Consider the following 21,477-nt stretch of genomic DNA (forward strand, 5'->3'; position numbering starts at 1 on the left):
ACAGAAAGTTAAGAAATGAATAAAATCAATCGAAAATGGAAGAAAATAATTATTTAAATAAAATTAATAAACAAGAGGTTTGTTCGTAGAACGATCAGCAACCGTTGCCAACCATCAGACGCATGCGCGTTCGTAGTATACGAACGCTAACTGTTAACTGCGTAACGCTAAATGTTAACTGCGCATGCGTCTGATGGTTGGCAACGGTTGCTGATCGTTTGGATCGCACTACGAACAAACCTATTAACTTTATTGTTTGTTCGCATGATTATGTTTTTTAATTTGACGTTATGTTCAGTTGCTCATTATTTTAATTTAAATTATTTTCCTTTCCATAAGGTGGTTTGCAGAACTATTTTCCAGATCGGGGAGATTTTTCGTTTTTCTCCCGTTACAAGGTATATTTTATTGTTTATTTTTATTTAGCTTTTGCCTGCGTTCATTTTTCATGCTCAGTCGTTTGTTTTAGTATAAGATATTAACAATAAAATTGCAAAATGTCTAAAGTTTTTAAATATGAATTAAGTAATAGCTAGAAGTCACATATTGAGCTTAAAAATAGTAATATTAATCTATTACGCCAATGAAACATTACAAATGTCTACTGTTAAGCCTAAATTTACAGAAGTATACAGTGCGTTCATAAAGTGTGGAAACGTTCTATTATCTCATGATTTAATTATATTCAGAGTTAAAGCTCTAACATTCGATTTTTAATTTTAAATTATGATTTTTTGACGTATATCCCATAATAGTGACGTCATAGATTTGGGCGGGATGACGTCATTGATTATTTTTTAAATAGGAATAGGGGTCGTGTGATAGCTCATTTGAAAGGTGATTCAATTCTCTATTCAGTAATATAAACATTAAGATCAATATTAATACAGTGTGGCCATAAATAATTTTTGAATTAAATTAATTGACGCAAAAAGAAAAATGAATGTCATTTATTTAATTTAAAATACATTTTACTGATGCCAGAAAATATAAAAAAATGTTTATTTCATAAATAAGCATTGCTTTTCGCATAAATTAAATGGATAGCGCTTATCAAAAAGGTACCAACAGCCATTTTGCAGTTTTGAGTAAATTAAGATTAAAGATTTATCAGTTTTAAAAATCGGCATTTTATCATTTTTTAGGTTTCTCAATTTTTTTAGGGGAAAGATTGAGTTTAGATATTTGTCTTCTATAAAAAAATATAATAAAATAGTTTTTCTCTTTTTTGTAGTATGAAATGGCGCTTGGTTCTTTTTTGATAAAATCTAAATAATGTATATGAATCTGTTTAAATACTAATTTTAGGATTTGGATCTTTTTATATAAAACTACTGTTTACTTGGATCCTTTTATTAAATAACAGAACATTAATAAGTTGTTCGTACCATTCAATTATAACCTTTTTTTAATAACCTGTCAACATTCATTAAACGTTCATTACATTTTAATGTACATTTACACTGAAAGTCGATATATGTTTTTGTTCCTTCAATATTCCTTTCAGTGTGTAGTGTTTTTTGTTACCGTCTTTTAATTTTTTTTCTGGATTTAAAAGACTGTCCGGGATATTTTGCAAATCCCCCTTTCTTTAGTCGACCTGTTAGACGAGTGTGGTGTTGTGGTTCGTCTTCTTGTTCATCATCTTGTTCTTGGTCTGTAGAGTCAAATCAGACTCATCAGCTTCTTTCATCATTTTATATATTTCAGCACTTCTTAAAGATGATGATTATCAGAAGGACTTTACGAAAACACGTTAATCAAAAGAAAACCAAATGATTGAAATGAAGAATGTCAAAAGGAATCCTAGCGACATGCGACATGATAAAACTTTCGTCGCTTGGATCCGTTTAGAGATAAACAGAGTCCTATAATTCATAACACGCAACTTGGTAACCTTTGCCAAAAGAGGTCTCTGACGTTTAGTTGGTGCTTGGGACTTTTTAGATAAACAAAGTTTAATATTATCGGCCAGTTAATGTAATTAAGTCAGAAATGGCAATTTGGCGCTTGGTACCTTTTAGATAAGCGCTATCCAAATGTCAAACAGTCACCCGCCTCTTAGTTTAAACATTTAATTTAAGCTAAAAACAATCTCTATTTGTCAAACAAACATTTTTTTCTCTTTTCTGACAGCCGTAAAATGTATTTTGAGTTGAATAAATTACATATATTCTTCTTTTTGCGTCAATTAATTTAATTCAAAAATTATTTTTGGCCACCCTGTATAAATAATTATGTTAATGTTTATATTACTGAATAGAGAATTGAATAAGTTTTCAAATGAGCTACCACACGACCCCTATTCCCTTTAAAAAGTCATTAATGACGTCATCACTCCCAAATCGATGACGTCACTATTATGGGATATACGTCAAAAAATCATAATTTAAAAACAAAAATCGACCTGTCAGAGCTTTATCTCTGAAAATAATTAAGTCATGAGATAATATACCGTTTCGACACTTTATGAACGCACTGTATATTAAGAAGAGGCACAGACATAGTAGACAATCATATGTATAGAAGAAGAGGCAGCGCCGAAAAGTCTCTTTGAATTTACTAAAGCTAGTTATTTCACAGTTGATTACTGTGATTGTGTAGAGAAACATAGTGCGGTCGGTCAAGCGAAACGTAGAACAGGGGCCGGATTACGAACACTCGATACGAATCGTATCCGCCATGTTTTCCCATAAGGCGCTACGGTAAAACATGGCGGATACGACAGCTTGTCAAAGTTGCTTACCTGAGGAGGTAATTAAATCCATTTACTAAGTATTATAGTCGATCAGCTGTATGACGGGACAGAGCCGGTCGGTCGGTCCCAATGAATGTACAAAATTATTCACTATATTTTGACCCCCTTGTAAACTGCTTTATTTACAGAATTAGAAAAAAATGTAAAAAACAAAAGTTATTCGATTTTTTAATTATGATTTTTTGACATATATATCGTACTAGTGACGTCATCCATCTGGGCGTGCTGACGTAATCGACTATTTTTTTAAATGAGAATAGGGGTCGTGTTCTAGCTCATTTGAAAGGTTATTCAATTCTCTATGCAGTAATATAAACATTAAGATCATTATTTATACAGGGTGTCCAAAAAAAATTTCAATTATTAATTAAACAATTAATTAAATAAAAAAAATTTTTGGACACCCTCTATAAACAATCATGTGAATGTTTATATTACTGAATATGAAATTGAATAACCTTTCAAATAAGCTAGCACACGACCCCTATTCTCATTTAAAAATTAGTCGATTACGTCATCACGCCCAGATGAATGACGTCACGATAGTACGATATACAGGGTGTTTCATTAATAATTGTCCATACAGTAACTGGAGAAACCTTAGCACAAAATACGAAGATTTAACCTAAAACACTTAAATAAAATGTGGTTCATTACTGAGTTACAGGGTGTTTTATCTAAAAAATTAAAAACTATTTTTGCTCAGCATTTTAAAACTATTCGACATATCCTTTTCATACTTAGCAGGAAGTATAGGTATAGTACAAACTACTAAATTATGTTAAACAAACGTTTCTGTCTATTACCAGAGGCGTACGACGGGGGAAAGTGAATGGTTGACCCTTTACAAATTCTACGCCACTGGCGGAATTGCTATTTTAGTTCAATTTTTGGATTCTCCAATACTTTATATGAAAATAATATACTCTTGATCCGTAACGATAAAGTCATTAGTTTTCGAGATCTTTGAAGTTAAAAATGAAACGACACGGTTATTTTGATTAATGTATTGTGTCGCTTCATTTTTAATTTCAAATATCTCGAAAACTAATCATTTTATCGTTACGAATGAAGAGTATATTATTTACATAAAAAGTATTGAAAAATCAAAAAATTACACTAAAATAGCAATTTCGTCAATGGCGTAGAATTTGGAAGGGTCAACCAGCCACTATCCCCTGTCGTACGCCTCTGGTAGTAGCTAGAACCGTTTATTTATCTTAATTTAGTAGGGTGTACAGTACCTACACTTTCTGCCAAGTATGATAAGGATACGCCAAATAGTTTAAAAGTACTGGGTACAAATAATTTTTAAATTTTAATCATATGAATCACATCATAAATGAATCAAAATAACTGAGCCGTTTCATATTTAACTTCAAATATCTCGAAAAGTAATGACTTTATCGTTACCAATGAGGAGTATATTATTTACGTAGAAAGTATTGAAAAATCTAAAAATGGCACTAAAATAGTAATTCCACCAGTGGCGTAGAATTTGAGAAGGGTCAACCATTCACTACCCCTTGTCGTACGCCTCTGGTAGTAGCTAGATACGTTTGTTTATCATAATTTAGTAGGGTGTACAGTAGTCTCACTTTGTGCCAAGTATGAAAACGATACGTCGAATAGTTTTAAAATTCTGAGCAAAAATAGTTTTTAAATTTTTAGATAAAACACCCTGTAACTCAGTAAGGAACCACATATTATTTAAGTATTTTAGGTTAAATCTTCGTATTTTGTGCTAAGGTTTCTCCAGTTACTATATGGACAATTATTAATGAAACACCCTGTATATGTCAAAAAATCATAATTTAAAAATTGAATAAGTAAGGGGGGTCAAAATATAGTGAATAACCCTGTACATTCATTGGGGCCGACCTACCGGCTCTGTCCCGTCATACAGCTGACCGACTATAATAACTTTTATTTATATTCAATTTAGAATGTGTGTACTGATTTTTACTCCATTAAAATGTTACATTTTTTAAGCCATACCTTGCATTTGTTAGAGGAGTCAATTTTATTTTTTTAATGTGTAGGGGGGATTAGTTGAAGCTTAAGTTCAAGTTTTTGGGGTCGCCACCCTTGTCCCCCGGCCGCCATCTTGGAAATGGGGTGCAAAGGGGTTTGCGTTATATCTCGTAAACTACCAACCCTACGGAAAATCTAATTAAACATAAAATGTAGCAAATTAAATTTTCTATAATTTTGTTTCTATTACTTTTTATCGTCAAGTGACCAACACAAAAGATATAAGCAAAAATATGTAAAAAAATTTTAACAAGTTTCCTTTTGGAGGTTATAACTTTTTTTCAGTTCATTTTAAAATAAAATAATATAGCAATTTTGTAGAGGGTTTTTCAGCGAACAATTTCCACTATAAGATTGTTTAATTCTATTTATTTATATAGGTTTTACAGCGCTTCAAACTTGACCAGATTTTCGAATGCTCATAGGAATACAATAAAAACAAAAGTTAGGCTTACTTTTCTATCTGTATATTTTTTATTCATACAATTTATTATGATTTTAACATTCTTATGCTATTATTAATCTGTTTTTGACCTTTCTCCCCACTATAAAACTTATAACCTTAAGCATATATAGAAAAGGCCCAAGAAGTTGTTTGAGGACAAATTCGCCGGTTCAGAAGAAGAATGACGCAACTTCAAAATCCAAAATTCTTCCAAAATTAGCCATTCGTCACATTGTGGTCAGGATCTCGAGATATAAGCGTTTTTTGGGGTGTGCCGCTTGTTTGTGAAGTAACACACCTTTTTTCCTATTGTATATTTTGACTTGAAATTTTCCAAAAAACTTCTTCATGAATTATATTTTATTGTTGCGTTGGTTAAAATTATAAACTATAAAGTTTGTCACTCAACTTTTTTAAGTAAACATGAAACTAACGAAATATGATGACAAAATGTTTAAAAACTAACAACTCATTTTTTAATATGTTTAAACATTTTGGACAAATTTCATTGTTATCTACATACTTCAAAGATGACCCAGTAAAATTTTCAAAAGGAAATATTTACAGCAACCAAAGATACAGCGAGGTAAATTTGAAAAATCATCAAAATTGATTTTTGATATTTTTGTATAAAATATCAAAATTGATTTTTGATATTTTTGTATAAAATTTGATTTTTGAACATGTTCCACCAAATCTAGATAAAAATAAACTTCATATTCGGTTTCAGCGACCTCGAAAACATAAAAATAGACCAAAATTGGTCATTCGCCTTAAATTTGATTTTCGTGGTCGGCATAGCGATTGCTTCCGCTCGACTAATATAAAGTATTTTTGAAGTTATTCTTCTTTTGGCGCGATTGAGAGTAAAATTTCATAAATCTGCGCGCATGCGCACACAGACAGTATGGCGTTTAGTTGCTAATCTTTCAAGATAGGTATGTATGTTATGTATATTATTTATCAGCGCAAATATGTCATTAAAAGAATATATTAGTGTTTTTAGTAAATGTATTATTTATTATAATTTTTGGATTTGTCTTTCTCTGTAGTAAGATAATAAAATATTATGTAGGTATAACATTTTTATATGTTTATTGTCACCGTGTTGTGTAATTATATCCGAAACTTACCTGTCACTTAAAAGCAGCTCCTTAGCGTAGTTGGTAGAGCGGTGGATCAGAGAACGGAAGCACACGGAAGGTCGCGGGTTCTAACCCTGGACGATTCATATATTTTTTTTTAAATTTGTGGTTGTTTTAATAAAAATTTTTTGAAAGTGGTATACCTGTTAAGTGTATTTACTTCGTTGAAATTATATAATAGAAGAACAACTTCTTACGTGCGTACAAAGTACACACACATTCTTTTTTATCGTATTCCTACGAGAATTCGAGAATATGGTCAAGATTGGAGCGCTGTAAAACCTAGATAATAAATAAAATTAAACAACTTGATAGTGAAAATTGTTCATTGAAAAATCCTCTACAAAATCGCTATGATGGTATTTTGTTGTGAAATGAACGGAAAAAAAGTTATAACCTCCAAAAGGAAACTTCTTACAAAATTTTCTCATATTTTTGTTTATAACTTTTTTGTTGGTCACTTGACGATAAAAAGTAATAGATATAAACATGATACTATAAATAACTTTATTTATAGTATCATGGATATAAAATTGTAGAAAATTTAATTTGCTACATTTTATGTGTAATTAAATTTTCTGTAGCATTGTTAGTTTAGGAGATACAGCGCAAAAGTCCTTTGCACTCCTTTTTCCAATATGGCGGCCGGGGGACAAGGGTGGCGACCCCAAAAACTTGAACTTAAGCTTATACCATTGATTATAAATATTCCCATTGATTATAAATATTGTACTTATTAATCAATGCTTATATTGAACCACCCTACACATTAAAAAAAAATAAAATTGACTCCTCTAAGAAATGCAACCCTAAATGTAACATTTCAATGGACTATTTCAGCCTTAGTAAATGTATTTAATTACCTTCGTAGGAAAGCAACTTTGATACCCTCTCAGTAACCCCTGTTCTACGTTTCGCTTGACCGACCGCAGTATGTTTCTCTACACAATCAGAGTAATCAACTGTGAAAAATTTAGCTTTCGTAAATTCAAAGAAAATTTTCAGCGCTGCCTCTTGGACTAGTACAGCAACAATAAAATTTGGTGTAATGGACATTTTGCAATTTCCTCAGACTAATACTAAATTAATAAAATATTAAGGGCCGGTTGTTCGAACGCTAATCAACATTGATCACTATCAAATATTTAATTACTGTCACAACTGTCAATGTCAACTTTGGTTGGGTTGCTGAAAACATAGTTAATTATAATTATGAGATTAGTTAGTCAATTAACATAACAATTATTAACATAATTGATTAACTAATTTCATAATTGTCATCAATAATTATGTTTTCGGCAACCCAACCAAAGTTGACATTGACAGTTGTGACAGTAATTAAGTATTTGATAGTGATCAATGTTGATTAGCGTTCGAACAACCGGCCCTTAATGTATCATTTTTAGTGTAAATTTTAATGATTTTCGCAGGCGATAACGTCTAAGAAGTCGGAACAATCCGTCAACAACGGCGTAGGGGCAAGAAGAGACAGCAATTATAATTGTAGAGAAGCGGAAGATGCACACATAGGTAGATAGTTTTCAGAATTTCTAGGATTAACCCAAAAAAAATTAGGATCGGAATACTTCCTTGTTGTATTTTTGTTACCTTGGCTTTTATAGTAGGCATCTATTTTCGAAATGAAAAATACGAAAATACTTATCTTATTGATGAGGGGATCGAAGGGGGTGTATCAAGCTTTTAAGTGGTGTTTTTGAATTCGATTTGAAATTTTTGATATATTTAAATTTTACCAGATAAGTACATAATTTTTTACAATTTGTTCATATATATTTGAAGTACAATTAAATTGTACAATTTAACTCCGTACGGTCGAAAACATTTGTACAAATATTTGAAGTATGTACTACAAGAAAAAACTGAAAAATACGTTTTTTTTTTTCTTTCAAAAATCTATCGAATGACACCAAACACGACACTCCCCTCCACACCTTGGAGGTGGGGTTGGGATAACTTTAAAATCTTAAATAGGAACCCATCATTTTTATTGCAGATTCGCATTGCTTACGCAAAAATAAGTAACTTTTATTCGAGACAATTTTTCGAATTGTGGATAGATGGCGCTATAATCGAAAAAAACTATTTATCCCCTAGGTAAATTATTGAAACAGTCTAATATCTCGAGAAATACACTTACAAATGAAAGACCAAAAAACACGTGTTTAATATTTTTCAAAAACCTATCGAATAACACTAAACACGACCCCGCCATCCCATGGAAGTGGGGTGAGGGTAACGTTAAAATCTTAAATAGGAACCCCCATTTTTTATTACAGATTTGAATACCTCATAAAAAAAAGTAAGTAACGTCTATTCGAGACATTTTTTAGATTCGTTGATAGATGGTGTTAATAAATCGTATTTTTCAAATTACAGCGCCATCTATCAACAATTTTAAAAAAATGTCTCGAATAAATATTCCTTATTTTTTCCTATTTAAGATTTTAAAGTTACCCCCACCTCACCTCCATGGGACGGAGTGGGAGTAGTTTTAGTGTTATTCGATAGAATTTTGAAAATTATTCAACACGTGTTTTTTGGTTTTTCATTTGGAAGTGTATTTCTCGAGATATTAGACCGTTTCTATAATTTACTTAGTGTATCAGGATAAATTGTTTTTTCCGATTGTAGCGCCATCTATCTACAATTCGAAAAAATGCCTCGAATAAAAGTTAGTTATTTTTACACAAGGAATCCAAATCTGCAATAAAAAACTGGGGATTCCTATTTAATATTTTAAAGTTTTCCCCTACATCATTTGCAGGGGTGGAGGAGGCCGTGTTTGGTATCATTCGATATATTTTTGAAAAAATTGAAAACGTATTTTTCAGTTTTTAGATCGGATGTTCATTTTGCGAAATATTCGACCATCCCACTACTTTTGGGTATATTAGAATGATATAAGGTACAAAAAACTGTTGAACGTCTTATTCTGTTTTATAAAGAATTTTCGTGACTTTGTCACAGTCACAATAAAAATAATAATCTGTTGAATATCATATTCTGTTTTATAGGGAAGATTCATGACTTTGGGTGCTGTGGATTGTACTCATTTACGTAAGTGATTTCACGGATAAATTGCTGTAACTCAGCTGTAACGGTAGCTCTCTCTTAGACACCAGACTTAGTAAAACATAAGTTTAATTTAAATAAAAATGGATTCTTAATACAGTAACAAAAATAAAATTATCTTCTCCGTATAATAAGAAGTAACATTAGTTATTGTTAGTTAGTATACACACACACATCAAGGAGAAAGAATGATCGGTACTGGGTACTGGTATAGGATTAGAGGTGAGACGGATCAATCAATACTCGATCCAGTAAAGAACGGCGAAAGGCAAATCAATACTTGGCCGTCGTCGCCGTGGCAGGACGGTTTGGCCTTAAATCAACACTTTTAGAGCCCGGTTCCGAAGCCACTACTCAATCAATCCTTTAGCAGAGGCGATTGGCCAATGGAGTTGTTACCAAATCAATTCTCCGGTAGGACTCTCCCTCTATTCTGGCGAGACATGTTTAATAATAAAGTTTGCTGAAACATGTTAACACGGCAAATAAAAACGATGAAAAGTGTGAAATGCTATTTAAATAAACCATTCTTCATTTTATTTTAATGGGTACTGTTAGCGCACGGTATTTAGATGATGATTTCCTTTTTGAACTGTACAATAACAGCTCTTCCGTACTCTGCGCGTTGATATTACAGCCGTGTGTTTTTGAAGTCTAATTTAAATATTTAGCGGCAAAAGTGGTTTGCGCTATAACAGGTACACATTTTTTATTAAAAAGATTTGTCAATAAAAAGCTTGATACCCACCCAAAATCCCAAACTAGTATTTAATGTTCTTGACTGCCATGTTTTTATGATAGTGACAAAGTTATTTTTTAGACTTTCACGTATTTTACTATGACTCGATTCGAGAATTACCGTTTAATTATAGGAGTAGGGATGGCAAAAAATATACATATGATATATCGAATGAAGATATTGATATCTGATATGTATCGGAAAAAGTATATCGATATGACGATATAATATGCAATATATCGATATATTCTTGAGTAATTAAATAACATAAAAATTTTCACACTGTGTTGAGATACAGATAAGATAATAATAATAATAAAGGAAATAAAAGGACAATAAAACAAAATTTAAAATGACGATTGACTTCGACAGCAACTGCTGACACATCAATAGATTATTAAATAATCTATTGATGTATAAGCAGTATAAGAAATTACCTGTTCTGGTTCTGATATTATCCTCTTCTGGGTTATGTACGGGTGCCAATATGGTACATTAATTCTGTGTGGGTGAAACATCGAGTCTCAAATATCGATATGTTCCGATATATCGAGAGTTGAATATCGATACAATTTTGATGTATCGATACATCGTTGCCATCCCTATATAGGAGTATTCGAAGTTTGCGAATTTAGATAGTTGTAATTCGGCTTTTTATGATTTATGATCGGAGACAGTTATGCTTCCTTTTGGAAATTATTTAATGATAAAGAACCGATAATATGATTATTCTTTTTTGGGGGAAAATAATAGCAGAATTATTATGTTCCACTTACAGATCTTCGTGCATAAGCAGTCAATACTACAATTCTATTAAATACTATTTTATATGGGACTATACGACAATTAATTGTAATGAAACTTAAATTTTACATTTGCTTTGATAGCTGGTGGGTGGTAACACCAATTTGACAGTTGACTTACTTGGTGATAGAGATTAGCCATATTGCCATATCAAACAAGACACAAGAGGCATCGAACTAAAGGCAGATGAAATCATCAAAAGTGTCAACAAAGGAAGAGGATACAGAATAGAAAGTAAAGAAGTAAAAATATTCTGTTACGCAGACGACGCAATATTGATAGCCTAAGATGAAGATAGTCTGCAAAGATTCGTCTAACAAATTGAATTTAATATGACAATCTCATCTCATAATACTAAAACAATAGTAATCAGCAAAGAACCAATCAGATGTAAAATAGAAATTGATGGCATCAGTATTGAACGAGTAATGGAAATAAAATATCTTGGAATTTGTAACGAGGTCGTTGCGTTGTTGCTCCAGGTAACTAAATCAGTCGAAGAAAATAGTTCGCTTTTTAAGACATTTTTATTTGGAATCAAAACATACAAAAGATAAGATAATTAGCCTTAATTATTCGTTAATAAAATATATTTATAATCTACGCATTGAACTTTCTGTTCGGGCCGATGTGACGATATTTTGTACATGAATGAATGATTTTGACGATCGCGTGAAATAGGAATTGCTTTTATTAATACGACATGAATGTATAAGGAAAGGGAAGCAAAGGAATCTCGCTCAGCTCACCAGATGAAAAGACATATTAGGAATATACGATCACCGCTCGTATAAGTATAGGTAAAAGGAGAGGTAAGAGGAAAACTGTCGGATTCGCTCAGCTCGCCAAAACGATAACGGAAAATGGTCGGGAACTACTACCTACATAAACTCACCTCTTGTACCTCGCTGTTGTTTATTATTCTTCGATCAACGCTCCAAGAATAATCATCAACTAGGCTTTTCGTTCCGACTTTTCTATCGTCCAAGACGGTACAAAAACACGTTTTACTTAATTCATTGGCGTACTCTAGACGATAAAATTATATTATCGTCACAAATTACACTGTCCAGCTATGGAGACCTGGAAAAGAAGTGAGACATCAAGTACAAAAAGCAAATATACTGGGAGGATGCCCTAATAACACTATACGGTGAAACCGATATATTAACACTGAGTTGAAGTCAAGATCAAGAATTTATAAAGTCAATGTAAGACCAATTATGACATGCATTAGAAACATGATCCGACACAGCCACAACACAAAGACTACTGAAAACGGCAGAGATGAGAGTACTAAGAGAATTACAGGAAATACACTGTAGTCCAGGAACCGAAGCTTTTCACCCCGCAATTTTTACAGAATGGATCGATTTACTTGAAAATTTGAGAGTAAGTAGTGGATAGTCCAAGGATCAAAATCTATATGATGCCGAAAGGCGCTTTTATTATGGGGGTGGTTGCCACCCCATCTCGGGGGTGGAAATTTTTTATTATATTTTGACAGCAAAAGTTGATAAAAACATTCATTCTAAGCAAAAAATGTTGTATACATTTTTTTGATAAAACTAATAGTTTTCGATTTATTCGCTATCGAAAGTGTTAGTTTTGTATGGAAAAAATCAATGTTCTTCTATAGTATACTCATTTACTATTCACTCAATTTTTGTCGTAGAAAAAAATTTTTTACACCAAGTTCTTAAGAATTAAATAACCTACAATCTCCTTTTTAAACATTTTTTCTTATCTTTGATGCTAATCTTTCTATTCTGAAGAAAATGGCATTTTTTACAAAACTAAAAAAATTCTTTATTCGCTTTCGACTTCAGTTTTTTAAAAACTAATCATTTTAAGCCAGTCAATCTTCTAGAATCTATTAATAATACACAAATAAAGAAGAATGAATAAGGCCGACGCCTAAAAACACCGCTAACTTGCATTATTATGCTTACAATTGGATTTCTCCTTTTTTTTCTCAAAAAAATATGTTGATTTTTTAACCGTAACTTTTTTATTTTGTATCTTACAAAGTTTGTTATAAAAGAATTTTGTAGGATTTTACAAGATCTACAAGCCTATTAATATTAGATATTATTAAAATGCTTAGTCACAAAAAGAGGTGACTTTGAAAGGGTTGGTAAAGGTGGTTTTTGCATGCTATTACAAGTTTTAAATGTCAATAGCTCACATAATTTTTGTCATAAAAAATTTTTTTTCATACCGTATTTTTGGAAATTAAATTAGTTACAATTTAATATTTAAACATTTTTTCAAATCTCTGATGCTAATCTTTCTATTCAGAAGAAAAAGCCATTTTTTCCAAACTACAAAAATTCGTTAATAGCTGTTAACTTCATTTTTTTTAAACGAATCATTCTAAGTGGGTCAAACTTCTCGAACTTATTAATAATACATAAATAAATAAGACCAAATAAGGTCAATGACTAGTTTTAATTAGGGTGGTGATTACGGGGTTGCTTCCGACCACTTTTGCGCTGAAAAAAATAGGGAATGACATTCTTTTCATTATAAGTCACTTAATTTTTGAGCTAGAGACTTCTTTTTTATTTCTGAAGATAGATATTCTTAAATTCTTTAAATTAGTTTTTACAAGTTATTCTCGAAAAATGCATATTTTTCCCATCTTTTGACTTTGAAACTACAATATTTAACATTTGACAAAGGAGAGCTAACATATATCTTGATTACTGTTGGTCTTAAAGAAAATTAAAAAAGACGGTTTTCTTTATTTTTTCAAATAGTACATTTTTGTTAAGTAAGGTTGTTTTGATAAAACGAAAACTTTTGGAGTTATTAGCAGAAAACTGATTAAAAACATTAATTTTTCGATATAATACTAACACTTTCGATAGCGAATAAATCAAAAACTATTAATTTTATCAAAAAATGCATAGAACTTGTTTTGCTTAGAATGAACGTTTTTACCAACTTTTGCGGTCAAAATATAATTAAAAATTTCCACCCCCAACAGGGGGTGGCAACCACCCCCATGGTAAAAGCGCCTTTCGGCATCATATAGATTTTGATCCTTGGACTATCCACTACCTATTTTCAAATTTTCAAGCAAATCGATTCATTCTGTAAAAATTGCGAGGTTTTGTCCTATTTCAAGCTTCATTACTTGGACTACTGAGAGATCTAAAGGGTCGTTTAAACACAGCGATAAATCAAACAACTTATCAAGGTCAATCGAGTTGTTGCAACTTATCATTGTGTGTAAACGGTGCATCGCACAACTTATCAAAGCTGGAGTTGGGTTGAAGGTGGTATCGCATTGAATCGCAGCGTCTAAACAGTGTTTCAACTTGTCATCACAACTAGTTGCTGTGACTTATCGTTGTGTTTAAACGACGCTTAAAGAGGAGTGAAGACTGAAGAAAATGTAACTACAGTGTATAAACGAATGGACACTAAATAAAAAAAAGAGTGTGTGTGTACTTTGTACGCACGTAAGAAGTTATACTTCTATGATTTCTTAAAAATAAATATACTTTAAACAGTTTGTTTTAATTTTTTTTTAAACACCAAACTAATTTTGTGCTTACCGCTTTCAAAAAAATAAAAAAAAGTACAGGATTGCACTGGATTCGAACTCAAGACCTCTCGATCTCTGGCCGAATGCTATACCAAATGCGCTACGACTGTGTCTGTATCGGTTCGGACGTACCTAATGACAATTCACGGTAACAAACAGACAAGGTGACGTATAATAAATATACAATGAAATGTTTTAATAATACTCATCTTACTCCTGAGGAAGACAAATCCAAAGACACAAAAATTATAATAAATATATTTACTAAAAACACTAATATATTCTTTTTACACCTTTTCTTGCACTGATATATTTATACATAACTAGAAAGATTTAGCAACTAAACGCCATACTGTCTTTGTGCTCATGCGCGCAGTATTATGAAATTTTACTCTCAATCGCGCCTAAAAAAGAATAACTTCAAAAAATAATGAAATAACCTCATAAGCAAAATGGTGGAGACCCGTATGATCAAAATAGCAAGAGATAAATGACAGAAGAAAAATCGGACGATCCTGCAAAAGGTGACAAAAGTGACAACCAATGACGAAAATATAAACATCTTATATTTTACATGTTAAACATGTTATATTTTACGTAATTGGTGATGACCTTGGATAGAGGTATCAATCAGCCAAAGAGGAGGAATAAGAAAACTTAGTGGTTTTGAAGTTTCTCATAGATAAAAAAATTGTTGCATTCAAAAGAAAAACCGCTTTTTGGATATGATATGTGCGCACGCATAATAATTCTGCTGTCATTTCCCGAACAATTGATATTGTTTTTTTATATAATTTACGGAATCAATAGACTGATATTCTGATCGCCAGACTCGAAATTTTTTTGTTGAACAATGTTACAGGTTAGGTGAACACCTTCAACTTATAGTGTCATATCTTGCAATTAGATTTTTCGGATAAAGACAGTATTATACGGTTGCATTTTGTTGGTGCTACTATAGTATGCGGTCTACCCTGAGGATGCGGTCTACCTGTGCATTTAGCTCTATTATAGTGTATCGATCGCAAATGCAAGAAAACTCTCGTAGAAAAAATATTTATTCACAAGTAATAAACATGTGAAGGAAGATATATGTAAAATGAAAGGGGACTAATAATTAAAAAAAAATGCGTCCCAACTGTTTACAAAAATTTATATGTAACCTAATTATTTACAAAACGATACAGCCTAATTCAGGCAATTTAATTTAAGAGAGAAAGGCAGTAAATGATTTTAGCTTAAAAAAATGATGCATGCACCCTAACCACTGATTATGGTGTTATTTATACAGGGTGTCCCGAAAAGATACCACAGATTCTGGGGTCAAAATTAGGTTGATTGAACCTCACTTACCTATATACAATAGTGCACACAAAAAAAGTTACAGCCCTTTGAAGTTACAAAATGAAAATCGATTTTTTCCATATATCGAAAACTCTTAGAGATTTTTTATTGAAAATGGACATGTGGAATTCTTATGGCAGCAACATCTTAAAAAAAATTAAAGTGAAATTTGTGCACCCCATAAAAATTTTATGGGGGTTTTGTTCCTTTAAACCTCCCCAAACTTTTGTGTACGTTTCAATTAAATTATTATTGTGACACCATTAGTTAAACACAATGTTTTTAAAACTTTTTTGCCTCTTAGTACTTTTTAGATAAGCCAGTGTTTATCGACATATTTTGAATATTTGTCGAATCTACCACATATTTGTATATTGTTAACTACAATTATAGAGACCTGTTAATAATCTGAAAATTTGTTTATAATTTACATTTTTAGGTGTATTTTGAAAAAGAAGCCACATCTCGATAGAAGGTGACTTGTAAAAAAATACTACGAGGCGAAAAAGTTTTAAAAACACTGTGTTTAACTAACGGTACCACAATAATAGTTTAATTGGAACGTATACAAACATTTGGGGGGCTTAAAGGAACAAAACCCCCATAACATTTTTATGTAAATATATTAAAAAAGAAGCTGCATCTCGATAAAAACTGGCTTATCGAAAAAATACTAGGAGGCAAAAAGGTTTTAAAAACGTTGTGTTTAACTAATGGTACCACAATAATGAATTAATTGGAACGTACACAAAAGTTTCGGGGGGTTTAAGGGAACAAAACCCCCATAAAATGTTTATGGGGTAAATAATCTTCACTATAATTTTGTTTTAAGATGTTCCTTCCATAAGAATGATACATGTCCATTTTCAACAAAAAATCTCTATTAGTTTTCGATATATTGAGAAAAATCGATTTTCATTTTGTAATTTTAAAGGGCTGTAACTTTTTTTATGAGCTCATTTTTGATAAGGTACGTTAGGTTCAACTGAACCATTTTTGACCCCAGAATGTATGGTATAGTTTATGACCAATATTTTCGGGACACCCTGTATATAATAGTAAAGAAATAAGTTTATTGTGTATTCCTGAAAATGTTTTAGTACACAGCAATAAACATTTTGCCTCCAACCGGTTTGCTGCCTTTCATTATTTTGCAAACCCTTCTGAGAAAACGTTATGGTATTCTTTAGCCGCACAGTAGACCGCAAGCTCTGAAAAACGCGACGGTAGACCGTATACTATAGTGGCAACGGTTTTTTACCTTTTAACTTTTTTAAAACACCCGTTTTTAAGACGTCGTATTCAGCAAAGTATTTCGGATAGTAAATTTCGATTCTTGTTCGTGTTATTATTCGTCCGTTTACAGAATAATAATAGGAATAGATTTTTGAGCAATATCCGGTACGTTAAAAGCTGTTTACATCACACTTGTAGTAAAAGGTTTACACAATGCGCATTTTTACATGAATTCTTTCAAATTTCAGAATAACAATACAAATTTGGGTTTTGTAGACAATAAAAAAATTATTTTTGTCTTTTCAACCTAACTATAGATGAAGAATACGTGCAGTTTGTACTGGATATTGAGGTATGTAGGGCAGAGCCAATAATTTTTGAGTCCAAAATAAACCATTATACCAAAGAAACCATCATAAAAGAAAGAAAATGTAACTAAAATCAAAGGAAAAATAATTTACGGGCGATCTGTGGCCAGGAAGTGGAAGGGGGTGAGTTCTTGAGGGTAAAAACGGCTTTCCAAAAAAGCAAAATGGAAAAAATGAAATTGCAAAGTTGTACCTACAAAAAATTTTTTTCACAACATTTTGTGAACTTCCGTTTTTATTTCCCAAACAGACCATCTAATTATCAATCGAAAATTCTCGACATCATTCACAGACCAACCTGTCCATTGAACTGGCAAGAACCACACGTTATCATCGAGCATTTAATCATGTTGCCCTTTGAGCACTTTTAAATTCATCTTTTAACATCGACTTAGAGTCGCTACTAACAACAGTTTTTCGAAATGTAAATCATATTTCTCGATGTCACCTATTCTATAAGGTTGCTAGTTTCATCTACTAAACAGAACGCACTGAAGATGATCTGATCTAGATCGAAATCGTTTTGCGAATCCTTTTGGATGACTTTTTAATAGTTTTTCAATAAACTTTTTATACCATTATACAAACGAAGTTTTTACTTGTTTTGTATGATTATTAAATTAACCTTAAGAACATCTGTTTGTGTTTCTGGATATCCAATCGCTCAGCATGTACGTCTCATGCCGGATCTTGTATGTACTAATACCATGGTGAACTTTGACACCTTGACAACTTAAACTGCACAACAAACGTTTGAAATATTTGTCAATAAACTTTTTCATTAATGTTGTTTTTATTCTTTAAGTTTTCATCAGAAAAATGCTCATTGTGTACCTGTTTTGTATAATGTCATATAATGGGGTATTTTTACCAAAATTTCATACAGTATGTTTAGATTAAAAGAACATTTTACTGGTTTTACTAGATGGTTGGGTAGTCAACTATAATAAGTTTTATTCACTGGTGCTTGTTTAATATCTTAGTAATGTAAGCAATGTATACAAAGACTGCATTATTGCCAATATAATTGAAATAGTTTCTACAAATCTTCGCAGATTATTCCTAGAAATATCCCTCTTACGTACAATAAGTGGACAGTGTCTTTTAATTTGATCCTGTCAAATGCCTTCTTAAGGTCCACGAAACAAATATGTCGATTTATTGTATTCTAATGATATCTCTTGCACACCTGACTAAAGTATTCGTTTCGTTTCTGTTTGGTGTTTTTCTTTTTTGATACGTTAGATTTCGTTACTTTTCTCTCTCCAAGTGATTCTGTTGCTGCGTTAATTATGTTATTTTTGAGTTTTCCCAGCTTTTCCCGATGTTATCTTTTTCTATTAATTATCCGCAATCTTCCCTGATATTTTTTTCTGTATAAATATTCCGTGGATTCCGTATTTAGTCCCATTCGACTCTGATTTTTGTTTGTGTTGGTGCCGTTACCTTGGATGTGAAATATTTCATGATAATTCTTATTTTAAAAATAGAAAATCTACGGTTTCGTTTTGATTTAAATTTGTGTCATGCCATCCCCCAGTTTCCTGCCATCCCCATGTAAATCAAATCGAAACCGTAGATTTTCTAAACTGCGCGTCATAGAAAACGGGCACCCTAAAAAATGGGTCATTTTTGATGTCGCCTATCTCCTAAACCTGTTGTCCGATTTAAGTGATTTTTTGAATATGTTATAGCCCTATTCTTTGTCAATATCACTATTAATATTTTTGCAAAACAGGTAAATTTTCATTACCTACCGGGTGTACGAATCAAACTGTGTTTTTTTCTCAAAGTTCGCAACACCCTGTGGCATATTCTAGCATTTATAAAATACTGAAATTAAAACCCAACTATAGCCTCAGGTTTTCTTAACATTCTGTTTTTTGATTCATTCATGTATGATGGATAATACAAAAGTTATGTACTTTAACAACTAGGCATGCTCTTTATCAGTACAGGGTGTTTCTAAAGAAGTACGACAAACTTTAAGGGGTAATTCTGCATGAAAACATAATGACCGGTTGCTTTATAAACATATGTCCGCAAATGCTTCGTTTCCGACATATAGGATGTTGAATTTTTTCTTAAAAACTGACGATTTATTTATTGCCCTAAAACCGGTTGAGATATGCAAATGAAATTTGGTGGGTTTTAAGACGTAACTTTTGAACATTTTTTGATATACAATTAAGAATTTTTTATTCACCATTGGCGTACATTCGAATAATATGATCGGTCATATTACCCGTATGCGCTCCAATAGTGAATATAAAATTCTTAGTTGAATGTCAAAAAATGCGCAATAACCATCTCTTAAAACCTACCAAATTTCATTTGCATATCTCAACCGGTTTTAAAGCAATAAATAAATCATCAGTTTGTAAGAAAAAATTTAACATCCCGTATCTCGGAAACGAAGCTTTTGCGGATATATGATTATAAAGCAAACTGTCATTATTTTTAATGCAGAATTACCCTTTAAAGTTTGTCGAACTTATTTAGTCCCTAAAACACTTTAGACTTATAACACCCTGTACTGATGAAGAACATGGCTAGTTGTTAAAGTACATAACTTTTGTTTTATCCAACATAAGCGAATGAATCAAAAAACAGAATGTTAAGAAAGCCTGAGGCTATAGTTGAATTTTAATTTCAGTATTTTATAAATGCTAGAATAATCCACAGGGTGTTGCGAACTTTGAGAAAAAAACACAGTTTGATTCGTACACCCGGTATACAATGAAAATTTACCTGTTTTGCAAAAATATTATTACAAAGATATTGACAAAGAATAGGGCTATAACATATTCAAAAAATCATTTAAATCGGACAACAGGTTTAGGAGATACGCGACATCAAAAATGACTCATTTTTTAGGGTGCCCGTTTTCTATGACGCGCAGTTTATATTTAATAATGCCATACTCTGTATTAGAGTACAAAGACTCGATTCATACAGGTTCTCTGAACCGCACATTGGAATATTTTCCTAGCGGTGCCTTTTGGTATTGTCATACCTGGGTTAAACAGAGAACTTGAATCGAGTCGACATTCATTTTAATTCTCATTTTACATAATACTAGGCTATAGTCGCTACCTACATCTGCTGAGTTGAGGCATCTTACGTCGATTATTTTTGATTGATGTATATCTCTGTTGGTTATAACACATTTTATCCTAGATCTTTGTTCACGGGTGTTATTGAATGTATATTTGTGTTGCTCTTTGTGGTCAAAATGCGTTGTTTATTCTAAGGTCGATATTTGTGCAAAATTCTCCATTTTCGCTTTTAATATTCTCGTTATGTTTTTACTTGAACGAAGAAATTGTATAATTAATAAATAAAAAGAGAATCTTATCAGTGATAAAAAACGAGTCTTTGATGAGGACTCAGACAGCACTCGAAGGAGAAATCTCTAACTCTTTGATAGCTTTCAGCTCCCGTCTGCTGAGATCCATATGATTAGTCTTTTGTCCAATACTTCAAAATTCATTTGAGACAAGCTTAAATCTCAAGCTTAGGCGTATTCCTGACAAGGACCTTTGAAGAAGCTTGGGATTGAGTTAAAATTAGGGGCGTATCAATTTAATCTGCTGAACTTTTCTAAATCCTTTTTTAACAAATAATTTACAATAAACATATATACAATTTTTATTCAGTTGCAATGCAAAACCAAAACTGTCTTAATTTTTACTTATAGTGGAGTCAATGAAGGTAGATATGAGTTATTACCTCAGATTTCGTTGAACCTCCATCGATTTTCATAAAAATTGGTGAGTGGTTAAAGGATACCTCAAGGAACAAAGGTGACATAGTGCCAACTTGCGCTTTTTGCATTTTAGGGGTGAAATACACCCCTTTCTTAAAAATTATTTTTTAGATTTCTGAAAGTGCAGTCACTGTAAATTTTCACTTTTTATTTCGTTGAACCTTTATCGATTTTCATGAAAATCGG

General features: G+C 31.8%; 1 protein-coding gene across 3 annotated transcripts in view; it reads left to right on the forward strand.

The window, feature by feature from the left end:
- The window catches only part of LOC114329788 (F-actin-uncapping protein LRRC16A), a 74,566-nt gene extending 53,746 nt beyond the window's left edge, over positions 1 to 20,820 (forward strand). For 2 of the 3 annotated variants that reach the window (XM_028279003.2, XM_028279005.2), the window contains 2 exons: positions 340 to 398; positions 7,813 to 20,820. In XM_028279003.2, the coding sequence (XP_028134804.1) occupies positions 340 to 398; positions 7,813 to 7,920 (167 nt within the window). In that variant the 3' untranslated portion in view covers positions 7,921 to 20,820. The remainder of the gene's footprint in view (positions 1 to 339; positions 399 to 7,812) is intronic. The other variant, XM_028279006.2, reaches the window with a different exon arrangement.
- The last annotated feature ends 657 nt before the right edge of the window (positions 20,821 to 21,477 follow it).

Source organism: Diabrotica virgifera, chromosome 9 (genome assembly GCF_917563875.1).
Source record: "Diabrotica virgifera virgifera chromosome 9, PGI_DIABVI_V3a".
NCBI classification, from domain to species: Eukaryota; Metazoa; Arthropoda; class Insecta; order Coleoptera; family Chrysomelidae; genus Diabrotica; species Diabrotica virgifera.